The sequence below is a fragment of the Vicugna pacos genome, chromosome 18 (genome assembly GCF_048564905.1).
Source record: "Vicugna pacos chromosome 18, VicPac4, whole genome shotgun sequence".
Classification (NCBI taxonomy): domain Eukaryota; kingdom Metazoa; phylum Chordata; class Mammalia; order Artiodactyla; family Camelidae; genus Vicugna; species Vicugna pacos.
This window is the reverse complement of record NC_133004.1, coordinates 19,389,903-19,410,437: the sequence shown is the minus strand read 5'-3', so window position 1 is coordinate 19,410,437 and position 20,535 is coordinate 19,389,903. Positions and strand designations below refer to the sequence as shown.

Sequence of the window (20,535 nt, the reverse complement as noted above, 5' to 3'; positions counted from 1 at the left end):
CACCTGCCACTTGAGCCCAGTCCAAGGTCGGCTGCTTCTGTGGAGCTGGGACTTCTCAGGTGTTGATCACTCACAGAAGTCACTTTACTGGACCTCGACGGCCGGAGATGTTCCAGTAACTTGGGCCTCACATGTTGAGTACAGACCCAAGCTTACCAGCCCAGAGTCTACACTCCTCTCCTGCTGCCTGAGGTCGGCGAGCGGCAGCGGGGAGTGGGTAAACAGCACCTGGTGGGTGTCACAGCAGAGGGAATTGGGGCTGCCTCCATGTCCCACCACTGCTGACCATGTTCTCTGCCTTGGCTTCCCTCCCAGCCCTCCCCCAGTGCTGCCACTGGCCCACTGATCCAAGCATGTGGCCACTGTGAGGTCCTGCGGATGCCTTGAGCAGGATGCAGAACTGTCCCTGCCAGGGCCAAATTCTAAGTCATCCCTCCAGACAGCACCCCTACTGCTGCCCCACACCTTGTGCTTTGGTCTCTGAGCCCCACCTGCCCATGGCTCTGGCTGCGCTTAAAGGTGGCATGCTGGCGACAGAGCAAGGTGTTGGCACCTGTGGGGACAGGGTGGCCCCAGAACTGCATCTGGGCGCTTTCTTGTCCCCAAGGTGTAAAACTGCCCTTTGCCACCAGTGACTGCAAAATGGGCTGGTGGGACAGAGATATACCCTTTACAGACAGAGTGACTTAGAGCTGCAAGTGCTCCCCAGGGCAGCTGGGGGCGGGGCTGGCTCAGGCGAGTGACAGCCCATCAGGAGGGAAGCGCTTTCTCCTTTTCCCATTTTTAACCATGAAGCTAATGGGTTTCCTGCTCATAACAGGGATGGTGCTGTCATCTTTGAAGAATCCACGCCTGCGACACTTAATTATTCTTTCTAAGTAACTGAGAGTTTCGAGGAGGTTGTGAGGCCTCAGTTGGTATCAGAGTGGCCATCAGGTGGTCTCCGCCATGGAAACCTTGTTTTAGTCCACATTTCTTCCCTGGTCAGCAGCAGCTTAGCCTGTGTGGCCTTGACTCTGGGTGACCACAGTGCCTGGCACCTGGAGAGCCTGCTCTGAGCCTCCTCGTCAGCCGGAGTGGGTGCACCGGCTTCCCCGTCCAGAGCAGATGGTCAGTGAGACTCCCCCACGAGGAGCAGCCAGGCCCATCCCACATCCATCTTGAGACGCAGCGCCCGCTTCCCGTTGACTGAGTGCTTCATGTCGCCAGGCCTCCTGGAGGGGGATTCTCTGATCTTCCTAGGCCCCCAAGGAGAGAGCCGAACGTCAGCACCAGGTGTAGGTGGGAGTAGTTGGGGAGCAAATGTCTGAGCTGCGTGGAGGAGCAAGGGAGTTGCGAGTCACAGATCAGACCCGGAGTCCAGATTCAGCACATTGTGGGCCTTCCTCAGACTTGGCATGCAGCTCTGGCAGACACGAGCCATGTGTCCTGGGCCGTGGGTTCAGAAACACAAGCCAGAAGGAGGAGAGCAACGAGTGTCCACCAGCTCCACCCGCTTGAGTCTGCTTGGCCGCGGCGGGTCTAGCCTGCAGGCTCCCAAGCTGCACATAGATAGCAAAGTAAAGGGCTGTGGCCACCCTCAAACCTGGAGGCCACCGACCACAGCCAGCCCCTAGCTCTGTTCAGGGTGGGGCTGGACGACCCTGCTCGTCCCCAACCCGCCCTGCTGCCTGTGGGGGGCAGTCCCTGGAGACAGCAGGCAAGCTGGAGGCCGCCCACACCTGCACCTCAGCCTAAGGCCATCCCTCTGTCCAGCATGGAGGGCAGGGCACTGGTCCTCAGCCCCTGGGGTGTCACTTCCATTCATGTCGTTGCTCCCCAAATAAGGCTGGTCCAGGCTGGTTTGCGTTACTGGAAAAAGAGCCAGTAGCCACAGAGGCAAGAGTTCCAGCAGCAGGCGAGTGTGGCTCCTGGGCTCTGGCTCACTGTCACCCCAAAGCCACTGGTGGAATGCCCTCTCCCATGGGTGGAACCTCCTGGGCCTCCACGAAGGGGCCAGACGCTATCCCTCCGGAGAGGTCCGTGCACAGGCGCAAGCACGCATCTTGGCGGAGGGCTCAGCATTTCCTCGGCACCACCCAGCAGCACCCGCATGTTTGTTTTTCTGGCCCGTAGAGAACAATGGTGCTCCTTGTGCTGGCAGCGCAGCTGCTGACACCCGCGGGACCCCAACAGAGGAAGCAGAGCAGGTGGGTGCAGGCCACCCTCTCCTCCCCAGTGGTGCCAGCGAGCGCTGGTGGCTGGAGGGGCAGCCAGTGAGGAGGCAGCCTCAGCTTTGGCCTGGAAAACAGCTCTGGTGAGCTGGGGGCGGGGTGGCGGGAGATACACCCAGCAGGGTAAGGATGGCTCCCCCAGTTCAGAAGGAGGCAGGAGGGCCAGGTGACATGTATGTCCCTTAGGTGACAGCAAGCCCAGCACCTGCTTCCCGGCATGTAGGCGGGTCTCTGGGCTCTGCCACTTGCATGTCACTTTGATTAGTGTCACTCACGCTGCACATTAAAATTCTGTGCACTACATCTGTGCAGAGTGAGGTGACAGTGAAGGCAGGCCCGTGCTCTGGGGGCCGCTCCGCATGCCCACGTGGGGCCTGCTAGCTCTTGAGGGATTTCCAGGGAGCACGAGGGAGGCGGGGTCCCCATGCCTGCGGCAGGCAATTGGGGTGTTCCAGCCTTGCTTTCTCCTTAGTCTGGCTCTGCCCGGGACACCCGTGTCCACCTGCCCTACTTGTGCAGCCGTGTGGGCCTCAGGCATGGGCCTTGTGGCCCCTGAGTTTTCTCACAGCCAAGTAGAGAAGGGGTCGGAACAAGTGACCTTTGAGGTACTTTCTCAAAAGGTGGAAGTTTGTGTACGGTCCGCTCAGAGCCGTGATCGTCACTCCATGTTCTGCTCTCATAAAATCACATATGTAGTAAAGTGTGCCCCACGTGAAAGGAGTCCAAATTTGATGAAAATGATCTCAGGATAAAACTAGAGAAGCTGTCACATGAGGAACTAAGTTCAGTTTTTCCTGTTGAGACAAGAAAGGTGAGTTTGAAGTATATTGTGACACAAAGGTTTCCCATCCCGTGAACAGGGAGGAAGGAGACGAAACAAGCGATGGGTGTGTTGTCTGAAGTCTCATAAACAAACCAGACGCCGACGTTTCCTGCTTTCTGCCCTCGTGGCGTCTAAGGGAGGTCGGGTGTGTGCCCAGTGTTGGGCAGGGGCGTCCCACACACCAGGTCCCCACAGAAGGGTGGCACCGACGCATACCAGTCTCGGCTCTGCACTTCCCTCTCCTATTGAGTGACAGCTGTGCTGGCAGGGCCCTCTCCCCAACCCTCAGTCGGGGCCTGGCCACAGCCTGGTGCTGCTGTGGGCTCTGGCCGCCGCCTCGCTTGGCTCCCTCTCCAGGGCACCCCTGTCCAGGCTTATGTCTGCTTCAGAAATCATCTTCAGATGGGTGCAGAGTACACTGTGGCGGCCCCAGAGCCCCCAGCACAGATGCATGTGGCTCAGCAAAGCAGCAAGTCCATGGAGACGCTAGCTGGGCAATGGTCCACCTGTTGATGTCACCTGTCAGCCCTGGTGTCACTGCTGCTCCCAGGCACTGCTTTGCTGCAGACTCACCTGTTTCTCTCCAAATGAAGAACTGATTTGGAACTGGGTTTCAGAAATCTACAGAGCATCCGAGAGTAAATGATATTTCTACCTCCACATTTTATTATGAAAAATTTCAAATACAGAAAAGTGTCAAATAGTTGTGCGTCCTGTGAGGCTGGTCCTTTGCCCTACCGGCCTCTCACGTGTCTGCTCATTCCCCATCTCAGCATTCGCTGCATCTCAGAGTAAGTTGCAGATTTCAAAATCTGTACATCCAGCCCTAAACACTGAAATGCACAGACCTGATGGTATCTTTGGTGAGTCCTGGCCAGTGCACCCCCACTGAGGGTGCAGACACCACCCCTCGCCTGCCCTAGGCAGCCATGTTCCAATTTCTTCCACCTGCATCGGTGCAGCTTGTTCTGGAACCTCCATCCATAGAACCGTAGTGTGTGCCATTTTCTGAAGTGTCTTTGACATACCAGAATGTTTTTAAGGTTCGTCAGTATGGGAGTAAGGGGAGGTTGTGCAGGCTCCTTCCAAGGCGGCTTGACACGGCCTGAGACCAGCTCCGTGTTCCAGGTGTTGCGGTGTGAGGGGCGTCTCCACGTGGGGGCGAGAGCTCAGTGTTCCTCACGTGCACTTCCCATCAAGAGGCATGACTGGCCCCCACGTCCAGCAGAGCCTGGGCGGGGCGGGCGGGGTGGCTTTACTTGGCTCCGCACCTGCGCCTGCTTCCCCTGCCCCCTGGGCCACAGCCTGCTCTGTGCTCAGAACCTCCCGTCCAGGTCGTCCAGCCTCCTCAGCGCCTGTGTCCATCCTGATGAATCCTCAGGGTTGGGCCAGGCTGCTTCTGAGGTGCTCTGCAAGAGCAGCTGTGGTCTGAGCTGCGGGGCTCACTGGGCGCTGTGGCTTGGTCGCTGACTGTCCTGTGTTAAGGGTTGTGGGTTAAGCTGAGTTTGGTGCTGTTGTGGAAGTGTCCGGCTGCTGCTCATGAGTCTGTCATGCTCTCTTCCTCGTTTTAGGATGGGAGTCCCAGCTTCTGGAAACAGGCTTCCTGGGAATCTTCCTGTGCCCTCTCTGGACTCTGTCCCCATTGCCCAGGGGGACCCCCACGTCCCGCATCGTCCTCTGGGGCTTTCGGTGGCTGATTTTCAGAATCATGCTCGGAGCGGTAAGTAGAACTTGTTTTTCATATTTGGAGGGAAATGTTCTAGAAACGAGTCACTGCCTTGCTGTCCTCCCGCCGGCCAGGCCAGTGGTGCCCTTTCTGCAGCTTCCGTGATGTCCGAGGCCTGTTTTTGAGCACTTGATGTTCCACTGGCCCCTCTGGCCCTTAGCCCAGACCTTTTCTGTGGGAAACAACCAGGACTCAAGTCATTTCATGAGGACACTGGCAGGAGGGCCCCCCAATTGCCCTGTCCCTGCCAGCCCTCCTCTGGTGTGTGGAGTGTCTGAAACATCGATATGCGTGTTAACAGGTCAGGAGATGACATCGTCTGTGACCCCACCCCAGAGTGGCCTCACGCCTTTCTGTCTGTTCCTCTGCTGGCTGAGTCTTTTCTCCCGGACCCCTCACCGTGTGGTCGGGGCGTCTCTCCTGAAGGCCAGGTGCTCAGCTGTCTGGGCTCCGGGCAGCTCGGCCTCTTTCCCTCACACCCTCCTCCTGGGCCCTGGGACCAGGCTTCGCAGCTCCCACATTCATGCAGCCTTGGAAGATGCACGTCTCACTTTTGACTGCACCTTCAAGTTTTCAGAAACATCACCTTGAAATCAGGAGTGAGACACTTCGCTAGGCAAAGGGCTCGGTGACTGTGCATGTTTTCTCCCACCTCTGCTCTTCTTTTGTAGGATCCTGACTTTTACACTAGGATCAGTATAAAATACTCATTTCTTTTATCTGTTGCTGTAAGTTGTTCTTGGGAAGAATAGCCCCAAGCCTGCGGAAGAGCAGGACACAGTGCAGTGGGTGAGCTCCTGACCGACTACCTGCTAGCATCCCCGTCCAGGGCCCACACTGGCGTCCGAGGTGTCCTGACCAGCAGGAGGCCCTTCTCACTCTCCCCCCGGAGGCAGCGTCCAACTGTCCTGTCACAATTCAGGCAGGCCCAGCTGGTCCTCCTGGGAAGTCGCTTTTTTTCACTGTGTGATTAATAAGGGCTACTTACTAAATTACAGGCTGTCCCTTCCTCATCAGACGTCCCATTTACTCCAGGCTTCTGTATGTGACATTGGATCCCTGTCCCCCCTGACACTGTCATATCCTCTGCTGCTGTCTGTATCTGATCCCCCATCTTTGCTTTGGCCCATGGAAGCTTGTCTTGCTGCCCCCGTCATGCCTGCTTCCTGACCGGTGCCAACTCTCAGCTTGCAGTTGATGGCCTCTTCCCCATGGAGGGGACACATCGGTCCTCAAGCAGGTCGGGCGTCCTCTAGGGGCCTCCCATTCCCATCAATGCTGCCAGCACCCATGCTCCTGGGCTTCCCTCCACCCAGGGCATTGGCCGTCATGCCGTGGTTTGGTTAACTGTTGCGTCTGTGCCATATGGCCAGGGCTCCAGGGACGCTGCAGACGGCTAGGGTGCAGAGGGACGAGCTCTGTGTAGGACAGCAGCAGCACCTGCAGGAGGGGTGGACAGGTGTGCATGGTGGTCGGAGAGCTCACCATCAGGGACTGGCCTAGTTGGCAAGGTTCCCAACCCAGTGGGGTGTGAGCAGCTGTACATACTTGGAAGTACCATGTCGGATGATCTGAGGTCCAGATTCCACAGTAAAGTGTGATGCTTTCTCTAAACTCACTTTTCCATTTAGTGAGGAAGATAGGAGTTGTTTTCATTTAATGAAACATTGAAACCGTGAGCTGTCTCGTCGCCGTACAGATCTTCTTAGCAGTGTACAGTTCCTCGTCTGTCTAGGACTTAATTTTGGATTCTCTGTCAGAGGGCTTTAAACAGCAGTGTTTCAGAGAACTTTCTCGGGGACCCCGCTGGAACAGCAGCATCGTTGGGTGGGACACAAGGTGAGGCCCCAGCAGCACACCGGCCCGCCGGGTGCAGAGCGCTGGGTGACAGAGCTGTCAGGCTGTGCGGAGCACAGACTCCCACATGCCTCCCAGAGGCGGCAAGTCATTAGCATGTTCTAAAGCACCTTTTATGGCGTTTTGATTGACTATTAGCGCCAGCTGGGTGAAAAATTATCAGGTGCACTAAAAGGTGTAATTACTCGATTCAGTCTGCATGTTGGATATTATTAATCTTCCTTCGTTGGAAAGCAGAGGAATAGAGGTGACTTGATAAAAAGGAGTGACAGCAGCAGGACGTCCATCCACAGATGGTGAGCAGGCCTGGCAAGTGTGACGCTGCCTGTGACACGCTGCCAGCCCTGACCTACTGCTCAGCCAGGCTGTCCTGGCTGTTTAGGCCTGCTGCTGATTTGTGGTCTGGGGTGGCTCACATGCCCTGAAGGACAGATGGGCTCTTTCAGAGCTCAGCCTCAAGCTTCAGAAGGGATCCCGGGCCATGCAGGTGGAGGTGTCGAGCAGAAAGAAAGGAAGCCACCCTCCTGGCCACTGTGCCCGTGGATGGCCTGGTCCTCCAGATGCCCAGGGTGGAGTCAGTGTGGCCTCCCCACACCATCTGTAGGGCCTCTGTGAGCTCAGCTCTTCTGAAGAGATGGCACCAGGTGACCCTTCTTTGGAAGCAGCTGGAAACTGGACACAGTGGTAATGCAGCTGTTTTCACACCAGACAACAGACAGGGTGGGATGGGGGTCCAGAGGGAAACACTTGAGCTGAGCCCTGGACTGTCTGGGGGCCAGGGGACCTTGCCAAGTGGAGTCAGTCAAGGTGATGGAAGGCTGGAGGACTTCCTGCTGGAGGCAGGGGGCAGAGTACAGAGAGGAAGGATTGGTGCAGAGAAAGATCTCCGGGAACACAGCATCACTTCTGTCACAAAAATGCATCCTCTGATCTAATTGTGAGAAAACATCAGTTGAGGGACATCCTTCAAACGTTCTGATGAGTGTTCTCAAGTGTCATAAAGTCAAGCATTTTGTTACCTCCTGAGGGGCTGTCAGCCAGGGAGCACGGCTGCTAAGTGTCATCACCCTGGGTTGTCACTGGTTCATAGAAAGGACGCTAATGGGAAGCTGGTGAAATCCAAATGGGATTGGTGGCTTAGTAGAACTGAAGTGATAAAAAGTTAAAGAGTGTGAGCAACTTTAAGCACGTGAAGGAGGCAATTAGAGGAACGTAGATGTAGATTGCCAACACTGACACAGAAGGGGCAGAAAAGCGGACTCATTTTATAAACCGAGTCATTAAAACAAACAGAAAGTACCTCCCACTGAGAAAACTCCAGGCCCAGATGATGTCACTGATGAGGGTTTATGAAATATTTAAGGAAAAAACGATGCAAATCCTACACATACTCATTGAGAACACGGGAGAGGGAACCACTCCCGCTTAGTTTTCAGAGGCCAGTGAAGACAAGGATATTTCAAGAAAGGATGATTACAGAGAAATATTTTTCAAGAGCACAACCAAAAAATTCTTAAGGAATTATTAGCAAATGAATCCGGAGTACATGAAAAGTACAATCAGTCAAGACCTTGTGGGATTTTTTTTTCCCAGAATACAAGATTGGTTGGATATAACTGAATAGATGTAATTCACCAAGTTACCAGATATAAGGAAAAAAGATATAAAATGATATGATCATTTCAATAGATGTAGAAAAAACATTAGACAAAATTAAATATTTATTCATAATTAACAAAGAAAATTCTCAGCAAACTCAGAACAGAAGGAAACTTCTTCAACCTGATGAAAGGTGACTATATAAACTACCTACAGCTAACGTCTCAGTAAATGGTGAAAGACTGAACATTTTTCCCTTAAGTCTGGGAACAGGGCTGTGATTTCTACCTTCCTCCTGCCTAGTTGACAGTGTGTTGAAGATCTTAGCTTATGCAGTAATGCAAGGAAAAGTTATAAAATCCCTGAAGATTGGAATGGAAGAAGTAAAGTCATCTGTGTTCACAGATGAAAAGATCATGTATGTGGAAGATCACAAGCGTCGGTAGATCTAGTGAGTGAAGTTAACTGGAGTGCACGACTCAAGGCCAGTGTGCAAAATAAGTATATTTCCATATGCTAGCAAAATGTGTCAGAAAATGAAATTTTAAAATGTAGCACCAAAAACACCCACAACCATGAAATACTTAGGGAAGTTTCACAGAAGTATGCCACGTGTGCTTTTGCTGGGAGGAGGTAGCGGGGACCTGTGCAGATGGATTGTCCATGTTCATGATCAGCATTCTCATTACTGCTTAGCGGCTAATTGTCCCCAGACTGATGTGTAGATTTCATGCAGCCCCAAACATAATCTAGAAGGGATTTCTTTTTAGAAATTGATGAACTGATTCTTAGGTGTACATGGAAATGCCCAGGACCTAGAAAAGTCAGAAAAGTCTTGAATGAGAGTAATGTTGTGGGTGTCACACAGCTGGATCCAGGACTTTCCAGAAGACACAGCCACCGAGGTGGCTGGGGAGGCATAAGGCTAAGAGCGGTGTCAGTGGAGTGAGTCAGAGTCTGGAAAAAGTCCCACACTGAAATCACAGACAAGACAGCAAGTCAGTTCAACTGAGAAGGAAAAGTCTTTCCACCAGCGGGTGCTGAGTGTCCACATGGGGCAGACGGACCCCAACCAACCACAGACCACCAGCAGGAGGGTGGGGTTAGCCCGTGCCAAGTTCCCCAGAAGCAAACCAGCCAGCAGGACAGGGACCCAGTGCTGATCCCTCAGGCATCGCTCTGAGTGAGAGGAGCCAGCCACAGAAGGGTGTCCCTATGAGTCCTTGTATGGGAGGTTCTGGAACCAGCAGAGCCAGCCTGTGGCCGCAGACCCAGAGAAACTGTCACCTCTGGGATATGGAGTATGGGTTGATTAGGGGAATTTGGAAATTCTCAGGGCAGTGGGGTGAGGGTCCCACAGAAGCCCCTCAGTCACGTGTTTCAGGGCAGGACGTAAGTTATTTCCTGAAACCTCACAAGAGGTCACAGCAGGGGGAGCCTCAGGAGATGGCCCATCAGCCCCACAAAGAGCAGAGACATGCAGACCCCACTAAGCTGGATTTTCCTCCACTGAGCACCAGACAAACACCATGTGCCTTCAAGCGCTGGAAAGACCATCAGCCCAGCCAGATGCTGCAGCTCAAGACAGGCCCTCAGGCGCAGCTGCCCGCCCGTGCTGACCGCCACCTGTGCTGAGTGATGGGATGTCTTGCTTCCTCTCGTTTAGTTATTTGTTCCCATTAATGTAGAGGGCCAGGGTGGTCACCCCACATTGGCATAATTGGAACTGGAACTGGAATTCAAGTGCTCCGTCTGTGTGGCTCCAGGCCTCAGTTGGGGCCTGAGGGACGTGCAGGTGGTTCTGTGCATTGGGTGTCCTGAGGCCAGGCTGCAAGCAGCGAGGAGTTGCCAGTTCTTTGTGGGAGAAAGCGGACCAGGCCCTGCTACCCCTTCTTCCTCGCATTGCATCGAGGGCTGGCATGGCCCAAGTGAGCCCTCCCTCTTCCATCCTTGGAGCAGAGGCGCAGGTCTGCACAGGGTCCTCACCTGTGCCTTCCTGCGGGCGTGGGGCAGAAGTGAATGGAGGGGAGGCAGCACAATAGGAGGGTCTGGAGAGTCAAGCATGAGGATGAGCTTGCGAGCCCCCTGAGGTGGCACGAAGGTATGTGTTCCTGTTCACACCTTGGTGAACCTCCATGTAACCTGCAAGCTACAGCGGCCTCAAGTCCCTTCTCCCTCATCAGCAGGGTTGCTGACCACCTGTGCTGCCCACAGCTCTGTGTGCTCACACCTCCTACACACCCCATGGGGCCCTGACACTCCTTGTGTGCAGCTGGAGGAAATACAGACCTACAGGACCTGCCTTGTTCAGGTCAGATTTCAGTAGGCCTGGGAGCCACAGCCAGGCTGTGTTGAAGGGCGCTGTGAGGAAACAGGGTCATCAGATAACTGAGATCCTGCTGCAAAGTCACCTGGAATATTAAGAAAGCTTTAGGCCAATAAATTTGACAGCTTAGGTGAAATGGACAAATTCCTTGACAAATGCAGCTTACCAAAACTGAGACAGAAGGAAACAGGAAATTAAAATGGCTCCATATCTGGTAAATAAATCGAATTTGTAATCAAAGACCATTCCAGAAAGAAAGTGTGGGCCCAGATGGCTTCACCAGTGAAATCTATTGAACATTTAAAGAGGAAATAACAGCAAACCTACACAAACTCTTTTGGAACATAGCAGAGGTGGGAACACTTTCCAGATTGTGTCGTGTGGCCAGTGTAAGAGTGATACCAAAACCTGACGAGGACAGTACAGAAAGGAAAGTGAACACTAGTGCTCCTCATGAGCAGAGGTATAGAAACCCTTAGCAAAATATTGGCCAATCAAACCTGGCAATCAAAAAAGACATCAGTTATCGCAGGAATGCAAGGTCGGTTTAATATTTGAAAATCAATGCATGCAGTTCACTACAGCAACAGAATAAAGATGAAAAACCAATTTATCATCTCAACAGATGCAAAAAGCAAATGGTACAGTGCAGCACCGAGTCAGACTTCTGTCAGAGACTTCCAGAATGGCGAGGGACTGAAAGCATTCGCATGCAATTAGAAACAGGCCCAGTGCGTTTTGCTGCTGTTCTTCAGCACTGTATTAGAAAGTCTTAGTGCAGTAGAACAAGAAAAAGAAATAAACGTGTAAAGATTGCAAAAGAAGAAATGAAACTTATTCACAGACTTGATTATGCATATAGAAAACCTAGTGGAATCTAAAAAGCAACTTCTAAAGTGAATACATGAATTTAGCAAGTTGCTGGATACAAGTTTAATGCAAAATGTGAATGGTACTTCATGTATTACTAAGAAGTCATTAGAAAATAAAATTTTCAAAATACTACCTGCCATTGCATCAAAACCCCTCAAATACCTCATAATAAATCTGATTAAGGATATATGAGACATACATTAAAACAGTAAAACATTGCTGATAATGAATTTAAAAGACCTACATGATAAACAGATGTATCATATTATGGTAAGATATTTCTTTCACCCATATTTTTATATAGAGATTCAAGATAACTCCTATCAAACTCCCAGTGAGCTTTTTTGGTGAAAATTGACATGCTGATTCCAAAATTTACATAGACAAGAGAAGAATCTTGAAAAAGAACAAAGTTAGAGGACTTATACTTCCTGATCTTACAGCTTAATTTAAAACTGAAGTCTGGTGTTGATCTGAACTACAAACATTGATCAGTAGAAAATAGAGACCAGAAATAGACCAAACCTCTACTGTCATTTGATATTCAACCAAGGTACCGAGTCAACTCAATGGAAAAAGACGAGTCATTTTTTACGAATAGTGCTGAAATAACTGGGTGTCTGTGTAGAAGAATAAAATGAGCTTTGGCTGCTATTTCATCTATACCAGACTCTAATTTAAGGTAGATCATGGACCTAAACATAAAAGCAAAACCAAAATTTCTTAGCAGAAAACATAAAAGAATCTCTCCCAGAAATAGACCCACATACGTAGTTGATTGATTTTCAATGAAGGGGCTTGGCTAAATCAGTGGGGCAAGAAAAGTTTTTTTGTTTATTGTTTTTTGTTTTTTTACAAACATAAAAGCCAGAGTCGTAAAGTTTTTCGAAGATACTGCAGGAAATTACCATGGGGTAGACAAAGATTTTTTGGACAGGGCACAAAAAAGCACTAACCATTAAGAAAAAGAATTAATAAATTATACTTCATTGATATTAAATTTTTCCATCATCAAAATACACCATTAAGAAAAGGAATAGGCTTACAATAGCCAAGACAGAGAAACAACCCAAATATCCATCAACAGATGACTGGATAAAGATGTGGTGTATACACACACACACACACACACACACACACACACACACAATGAAATACTACTCAGCCATAAAAAAGAATAAAATAATGCCATTTGCAGAAACATAGATGACTTGGAGATCGTCATTCTAAGTGAAGTGGGCCAGAAAAAGAAAGAAAAATGGCCGTATGATATCACTTACATGTGGAACCAAAAAAAAAAAAGACACAAATGAACTACTTATTATTTATAACTTAGATGATTAATTTCTTGAATATATGTAAGCACATTTGACTGTCCTTTATGATTGTATTACCACATTCTGTTGATTCTTACTTTGTGGTTGGCTTTATTCCTTTGATAACTATGTAAGTTTAAAAAGCTAAAGCCCTAATCTGTTCTTAGAAACAATTAGTACATATATGTAAACTAAAAAAAAGTGCAGTATATTATATATATGTATTTACATGCAATATATTGTATATGTGCAGTGAAATTGTTAACAATTTACCTAGTAAAACTGAAAAATGAAAAAAAAAAGAAGAAGAAAAGGAATAGGCAAACCACAGATTGGGAAACATTTGCAGTGCAGAGTTCGACCAAAAACTAACATTCAGAGCATGCACAACACAATAGGAAGGCAGGTGTGGGCCTTGGACAGATTCACCAGTGAAGGGACAGGAGCAATGATGAGGGCGGGAAAGCTGTGTTGATGCAAGAGGGGCTGAGTGTGAAACCCTGATGTCAGCATGCTGAGTCGGTGCCCCTGCGGGTGGCAAGATTCTTTGTAGGTATGTTCCTCGGCAGGGTGTAGGGTGCTGCAGCCACGCTGAACAGCCGCTGGCCAGTTTCCCACAAGGCGAGACCTGCACCTGCCTGTGAGCCCGTCTCCAACTCCTGGGAAGTGAAAACCCATGTCCACACGGAGGCCTGTCCGCACATGTCCCCGGCAGCCCTGCCTAAACAGAAGCCCTGGGAACCAACCCAGTGTCCATCTACAGGACAGGTAGCCTGTGGTGCATTCACTCAAGGGACAGCACTCTGCCAGGAGAGGGGTCCAGCCCCCAAGGCAGCAGCGCAGATGGACCCAAAGCCCACAGGGCACCGGCCCCTGTGTGTGATACCCCAGGGCAGCCAGATCCAGGGACAGAGTGGAGGTGGGGGCAGGCCTTGATGGCCTCCTGGCCAGCGGGTATGGAAGTGGCCATGGGGAATGTCCTGTGGGGCGTAAGCCTGTGTCCTGTTTTGGGTGGATTCCTGCTTGTGCACAACCATGAGAACACATGGAACTGAACATTTAAGACGGGAGTGTTTTGTTTCATGTGACTTGTAGCTCAGCCATCATGAGTTTGCTTTTTCACATGAGGATCGCTGTGAGATGCAGCCCATTGAACTCCACACACCTTAAGGATGAGGAGCAGATGGGTCGTAATTCACTGCAGCCCTTGGAGCCCCGCTGGAGAGCAGGCACCCCTCTTTTTGTCCAGACCTGTACCCATTTTTGCTGGGACCTTGGGCTGGGCCCATGGAGTCTCTCTGCTGGGAAGAATTCCTGACTGAATCAAGGCTGCCACCAGGAAGCCCATGGAGTCTGCGTTTGGGTCCTGTGCTTTCCCTCGGAGGCCTGGACTGCTCCGAGTGGGTGAACTCCTTTAAAGCAGTTTCCACACTGGCATGTCAGTCCTGGAGATGCTCCAGCCACTGGTGCTGAAAGGTGAGCAAAGGAGGCCAGACACCGTTAGCAAGGAGAAGGAGCTAAGTAAAAAGGAAAAGGAGGCTTCCAGTCAGGGGCTTTTTCTCAGAGTCAGTGCCTGTAGTAAAATCTAATTAACGTAATTAAATCAGTGTTGGAATGCGACATGCCCCACCAAGACCACAGTCAAGTGGGCGTCGCTGCCACTTCCTTGACGAGCCAGCCCAGTCCTGGGATGAGAGCGATTATTCTAATTTGCTTTATCGCATTAGCGTGGGCAGAACCAAAGAAAGGGACTTTCTTGCTGCGCTCTGTCATCCTTCCTCAGCCTGGCAGAGGCATCCGGGAACTTCTGGAGAGCGCCAACTGCAGTGCTCTGACCTCTGGCCCCAGCTGTGGCCCCCACCGGACCCCACCCCAACCCCTGCCTTGCGCACCCACTTTGTGGTTCTTTCTGGTTTTGAAACAGCCATGACATGAGGATGGTCATGCCTGAGGCCTGAAATAGCTGTGAGGAAGGACCTGCGACAGTCCCTTCCACCTGCTCAGCACAGCCCCTGCAGGGCTGTCACAGACAGATGTCATGGCAGCTGTCACAGGCTTTCCCGGATTTGGAGAGTGGGCACAGTGAAATTCCACACAAACAGTATCAGCGACTGCGTGTTTCAGCCCAGAGGATCCCCTGTAGCTGACGCATTGCCCACCACCTGCGTGGATAGGGGTGCTAAGTAGTGAGCCTCACACACAGTGGTCTCTGTGCCCAGAGACGTGGGATCCCCCTTCGCCTGCTCACAGAGCACGTGGGGTCCCATGGGCCCAGCTCAGCTCTCGGAGGAGAGATGCAGAGTGCTGCCGGATCAGACAGGACTGGGCGCGCCGGCCCCCACCCAGCGTGGCTGGTAGCGCATCCCAGACCAGCAAGCCTGCTTCGAGGTGGAACACCACTCCTCTCACACCTGCAAACCCTTTGTTAGTGCTCACCACCCCCAGGTCAAAGAGGCTTGTCCTTTGTGGAAAAGGAACGTGGGACTAGTCACTTGTGTTTGCATCAGGAAGAAAGGATCTCTAGATCACGCAGAGGCTGTGACAGTGAGAGAACGGGGTGTGGTGTCTACAAAATGGGGGTGCTGTGGAGGGAGCCCCTGTGCTGGTGCAGGACCCCATGGGCCACCCCCTCTTCCGCAGCTGTAGGTCTGGGAGCCCCCCCTACCCAGTTAGGTGTGATGGGACTGCTGCAGTGTTACAGAAATGGATGTTCTTCCTGTGGCGTGGGGCCTTGCTTTCTCTCATTTCCAAATGGGAGATACTAAGAATCGTGTTCTCGGACCTGTGAGCCTCAGAGAAGCCTCTCTGCATCCCATGGGCATCTGCCCCCCAAACACTGCCCATAAGGCCTGAGGTCTCCCCGGTCGCCCCAGAATGTTCCAGCATCCCAGCACTCTCCCTTCCCCAGGGAGAGCAGGGGTTGTGTGGACAGCTGTAGGTCACTCGTGTGTTGCTGGCCTGTCTGTGCCATTTTTTTGGAATTAATTTTGGGCTGAAAAAGGCTCAAAGAAGGCTTTGTTCCTTTGACACTTACTCTGGAAGAAAAAAAAATCCGTGGAAAATCTGACATCTGCATTGTAGGGAGAAATCAATAGATGGGGAGGAATGTAATTATCTTCCGCTCCCAAAAGAATGTTTCAGATTTTTAAGTGTCTCATATCAGCTTAGAATTTGAATGACATTTTAATTATTTTGTTTTTTTTCTCCTTTGCCTGGTTTGAGTCTCCAAAGAGTACCACTCTCGGATTCTGAAGGATGCAGGGAGCGGAGCCGCACCCACAGGGGAGCATCGTGTGACAGCAACTGAGTTTCCCTGCCTAACGGGCAGGTGCGTTTTCATCAGAAGCCAGCGGTTCATCCGCATCAGCAGGGCAGGGGCTTGGTCAGATCTAGGTCAGCAGGACACGTTTGATTGTCCAAAGCGCTGTTTTTTTCATACAGACGGGACTATATAGCAGAGTTCAAACTGGAAGTCACTTCTCTGGCACTTCTGTGGTCTAAGCAAACCCAGTTTCCAGGGAGACGTGACTTTCTGCTTCTCAAAGTGATTCATCCTGTGAGTCTCTAAACAGCAACCCTCAGGTCCTTGGAGCACAGGTCTGCCTCAGCACACGCGCTCCCGTGATGCTAGGGTTGGGCCCCACACCGCAGGATGTATGGGACCCCAGGGGGGTGGTGCTGAAATAGGCAGCAGGCCCCTCCAAAACCAGCTTTGAAACAGCCCCTGGGTCTTCACAGTGCCCAGAAGTGAATAGTGGAGTTTCTTTCGGATGTATTTGTAAACCCCCTGGGAGGCTGCATGATTACCTCGTGTCTGGCCTGCGTGCATGGCAGGGACACTGTCATTCAGTCTCACTGTAGAAGCTGCGTGGCTGCCACACTCCACTCCACCTTCTCTGTTGTTTCATAATCCCTGCTCCTTTTCGTGTTGCTGTGTCCATGAGCCCAGCAGGGCCCAGGCCTGAGGTCTTGGCTGCTCCCTCAGCCCATCCTGTGGGCTTCACATTCCAGACGAGTCCAGAGAGGGCCGTGACTCACATCCTGGACAGTCATCCTGTCTTGCTGGCTCCATGGCCACCACACTGTCCTGTCCTCGGTTTAGAGCCCTCAACCACCCTTAAGTCCTTCCCTTGCGGGAAGGTCAGTTGTACACACCAGCCCAGTGGGGCTGCCACCCCAGGTCTTCAACCGAACTCCGATCTTGGTGTTGCTATGAGGTGCTTTGTGCAGACGTGGTCACGGGCTGCGGTCAGCTGCGTCCAGTGAGGAGGCTCCCCGCAGACAGCCTGGTCGGGTGTGTGGGCTGAAGCCACGGGACCTGCCCTGGAGCAGCAGCAGTTGCAGAGACCAGCACCACAAGGCAGCCACTGCCATCCAGTCTTGCTTCGTTGTGGACGCAGCTTCTCCCCTTCCAGTCCAGCCGTCACGTGAGACACAGATGTTAAGAGCTGAGTCTCTGCGTCTCAAGCACCAGTCTGGTCCCGTCGGGGAGCAGTTTGCTTCTGACTCTGAAGGGATCGTGTGGAGCTGTGATTCCCAAGGGCAGGTGGGTGGGGGTGCGTGGCGGCACGTGAGCTGAGTGCCCCTGCGACTGCAGACCAGGCCACCTGTCCAGGCCACCCTGGACACTGCACAGCAGGGAGTCCGGCAGGGTCACCGAGAAGGTGGCCTGAGGGCCGTTCAGCAAGGCCGTGCTCTCCGCGGCAGCTTTCTCGGTGGGCTGGGCAGCACGGCAGCGCCCTGAGCCCCTCCCGGGCCTGAGCACCAGGATCTCCTGTGCCGTAGCTGGTGGGCTTTCTCTCCCAGGCCACCAGAGCTTCTGAACTGTCGTCACCCTAGCAGTTGGGACGCTGTCCCTTCCACATTTCAGGTGGCATCTCCAGACATGTGAGACAGGTTGAGTTCTTGTGCTTTTGCAAATTTGCGCATTTCCAAAGCCTCACGGTTGCACTACTGTGATGAAGGTCAGAGTCTAAAAACGGGGTTTTAAGGAAAACACAGGAGGAACTGACTCTACAGAAAGGAAGCAGTGCTTCTTTTGAGCTGCATTGGCTACTTTTAGTCTTCAGACACCCTGAAGGTGCCTTTCCTGAAGCATCATTCAAACTTTCCGTCTCATATCACGTCAGGTGTCAGGTGACATTGCATCTCTTACGTGTTGATTCTGAAGTGGCTCACGCGTCTCTCTGTCTCCTTGGCAGGGTCTGATCAAGATCCGTGGGGATCGGTGCTGGCGGGACCTCACCTGCATGGACTTCCACTATGAGGTGAGCGGCGTGGCCACCTACACTCCTGCCACAGCTCCCGGGCCTGTCTCCTGGGGCGGGCGGGCGTCAGGTCACAGATGGCTTGCAGAGGGTCCCGTTTGCTGGGCTGGCAAGACAGGGCGTCAGCCGCCGAGGTTGTGGGTCCCGTGGCATCTGGGTCAGGTGGGGTTGTCAGCCCGCAGAGGCCGTTTGGAGGGGTGGGCTCCTTCTAGCACCAAAAGCCTTTCCTCAGTGGAATCTTGTTTCCACAGCCACTTTGTAAACTGAACTGGAGTGAGGGCACTGGGTTGATGTCAGGAGTAGGGGCTGGAACCCTCTCGTGCTATTGGCTGATTGCAGAACTGCTTGATTTATCCCTTTGAGGTTGTCTGTGCCCCTGGGGCAAAGACAGTTGGGCCACGTGGTCTGTCCTAGGTGACCTGGACTCCAGTCTGTGGCCACCAGCAGCAGGGGCCACAGGAACCGCAGGGCCTGTGAGAAGAGAGAGGAGGCTGCACTGGCAGGACCAGGGGCCCTAAGTGAGCAGCAGGGAGGGGCCTCTGTGACAGGAGCATTCAGGCCCATCTCTCATCTTGCTGGTGTTTCTGTTTCACCTTGAACTTGTCTGTTGACCAAGGGGATGCCGTCCTTGAGGTATATTACTACGACCAGGCCCCAGGAGGTCACAGGAGCCGAGCCCCAGCACCCCGACCCTGAGAGGCAATGAGGAAGCAGACCCTGGGCCCATACTCACCCTGGACCCGGCAGCGCGTTGAGGGCGGCGGGAGGCAGGTCTGCTGTGAGGGGTGTGGGCAGCCCACAGCCTGTGCCGTCTTTTTCATCTTCACCAACTGGACCAAGGGTCGGGTGAGGCTGCACCGTGTCTGGGGGCATCGCACTGCCTCCTGTGTGGTGCCCAGGCACCTGGCAGAGTCTTGCAGCTGTCTCACAGAGGGCATCCCTGAGTCCCAGGCCTGAGAGCCACCTTAGGGGCTCTTCCCCATGGGCAATAACATCGTAACTGAAGGGCAGTTTTTGGTGAATTCAGTCTGTCCTATCAGAAGGAACATTGATCCTCAGGCACCACGAGAGAAGAGGTAGGCGGCCTCCATCGTTGTGGCTGAGACACACAGGCCACCCGAGCATGCACAGGTCGGAATCCCTTGGAGCAGTGCACCGATGGCTTCCGTCCTTGTCCGTTCTCTGCCTGCATGGATGTTCCCAGTCACGGCTGCTCAGTGAGGGCACCAGGAAGACCCCTGGGCACATGGCCACTGTCAGACGCTGCAGGAAGGAGGAAAAGTAAAAGCGGTTTACGTGCCAGCGGGTTTACATCTCGCCCACTTAGCTTCAAGATGTACAAAATGCTCTTAGCAGCAAACTCGTCTTCCCAGGTGCCTCTTCTCTGTGCAGACTGATCAAGACTGAACTTTTTCTCTTTGGAGTACTTTGATTCTGCAGGTTGATACCTTGAAACTCCTCTGTGCTGGACTTACCACTTGCATGAGAAAGCCCTGACCCCAAGCCTTGGCGACTCACTTGTAAGGGGGTGTGTTCTGGTCACTGGGTTGTGAAGACGGTCTGGCCGCTGGGTGGTCTCCGAGGGCCTGTCTGCCGTGTCCCTGGGAGCTGGTCTGGGCCTGGTCTTTCTCCCCCACCCCCAGTGCGTGAACGAGGTAAACAAGTGACGCTGTTGTTTTGCTCCGAAGTCCTGCACTCAGAGCTGACCTTTAACCCAGGACATAAATCACTTTCCACTCCTGTTACTTGTAAAGTCCCGCAGCATTTCGCCCACAGAGGCAGCCTTTGTATCCATTCACCGTGGGACCACTGACCTGCAGGGCATGTCGGGATCCACCCCAGAGCCTCGACCGTGGAGCAGGAGCTACGTGCCCAACTGTGACAGGGCCAGAAGTGGGCTCTGTGCTTGGACTCTGGTCATCTCTCTGAGAGCCCGCTCACCTTAGAGAGCTGGGATCGGGGGAGGGACGCAGCGCCCTTCAGCTCTCCTTCATAACGCTCTTGACCATCCACACTGCTGGCCACAGCAGACCTACAACTCGGTGGCCTTTGCTGCTAGGTGTCCCCATGCAGATGTGACCATGAGATCCAACTGTCCAGGCACTGTCCCTGCCCCACCTCGATCCGTGGAAGCACTCTGCCCCACACATCCACATAGCCTGGTGGCTGTGAGGGTAGGTGTCAGATGCTGGTCGGGGAATGCCCCCCACCCCTTCCCATGTGCTGGACCCTGCTTCTCCCTTCCACAAGGCCCTGTTTCTCTTGGTCCACAACAGCAGTTCGAGGGACGCGTGCTCAGAGCCTCTGCCCCTGACCACGTGTCTGGCCCTCTCCCATCTGTCCACTGTTGTGTGTATCCCATGTAGGGCAGGTGCTTGTGAAAACTCTGGGGAAGTGGCTTGCAAGGCAGTGATTTCAAGGACCTGGACTAGGCAGGCTTTGGCAGACCTCTCAAGGGCTTTGGCACATCACTAAGGAAGACGAGTTGACGAATCCCAGAATTCCCCTCCATTCTCTCAAACTGTCGTTTCTGAG

The 20,535-nt window shown here is 52.7% G+C and overlaps 1 protein-coding gene across 1 annotated transcript in view; it reads left to right on the top strand.

Annotated features, from left to right (window-relative positions):
* Positions 1-20,535, top strand: part of LMF1 (lipase maturation factor 1) — an 83,208-nt gene that overhangs the window by 37,453 nt on the left and 25,220 nt on the right. The window contains exons 4-5 of the mRNA XM_006204245.4: positions 4,608-4,756; positions 17,935-18,000. Of these exons, the coding sequence (XP_006204307.3) occupies positions 4,608-4,756; positions 17,935-18,000 (215 nt within the window). The remainder of the gene's footprint in view (positions 1-4,607; positions 4,757-17,934; positions 18,001-20,535) is intronic.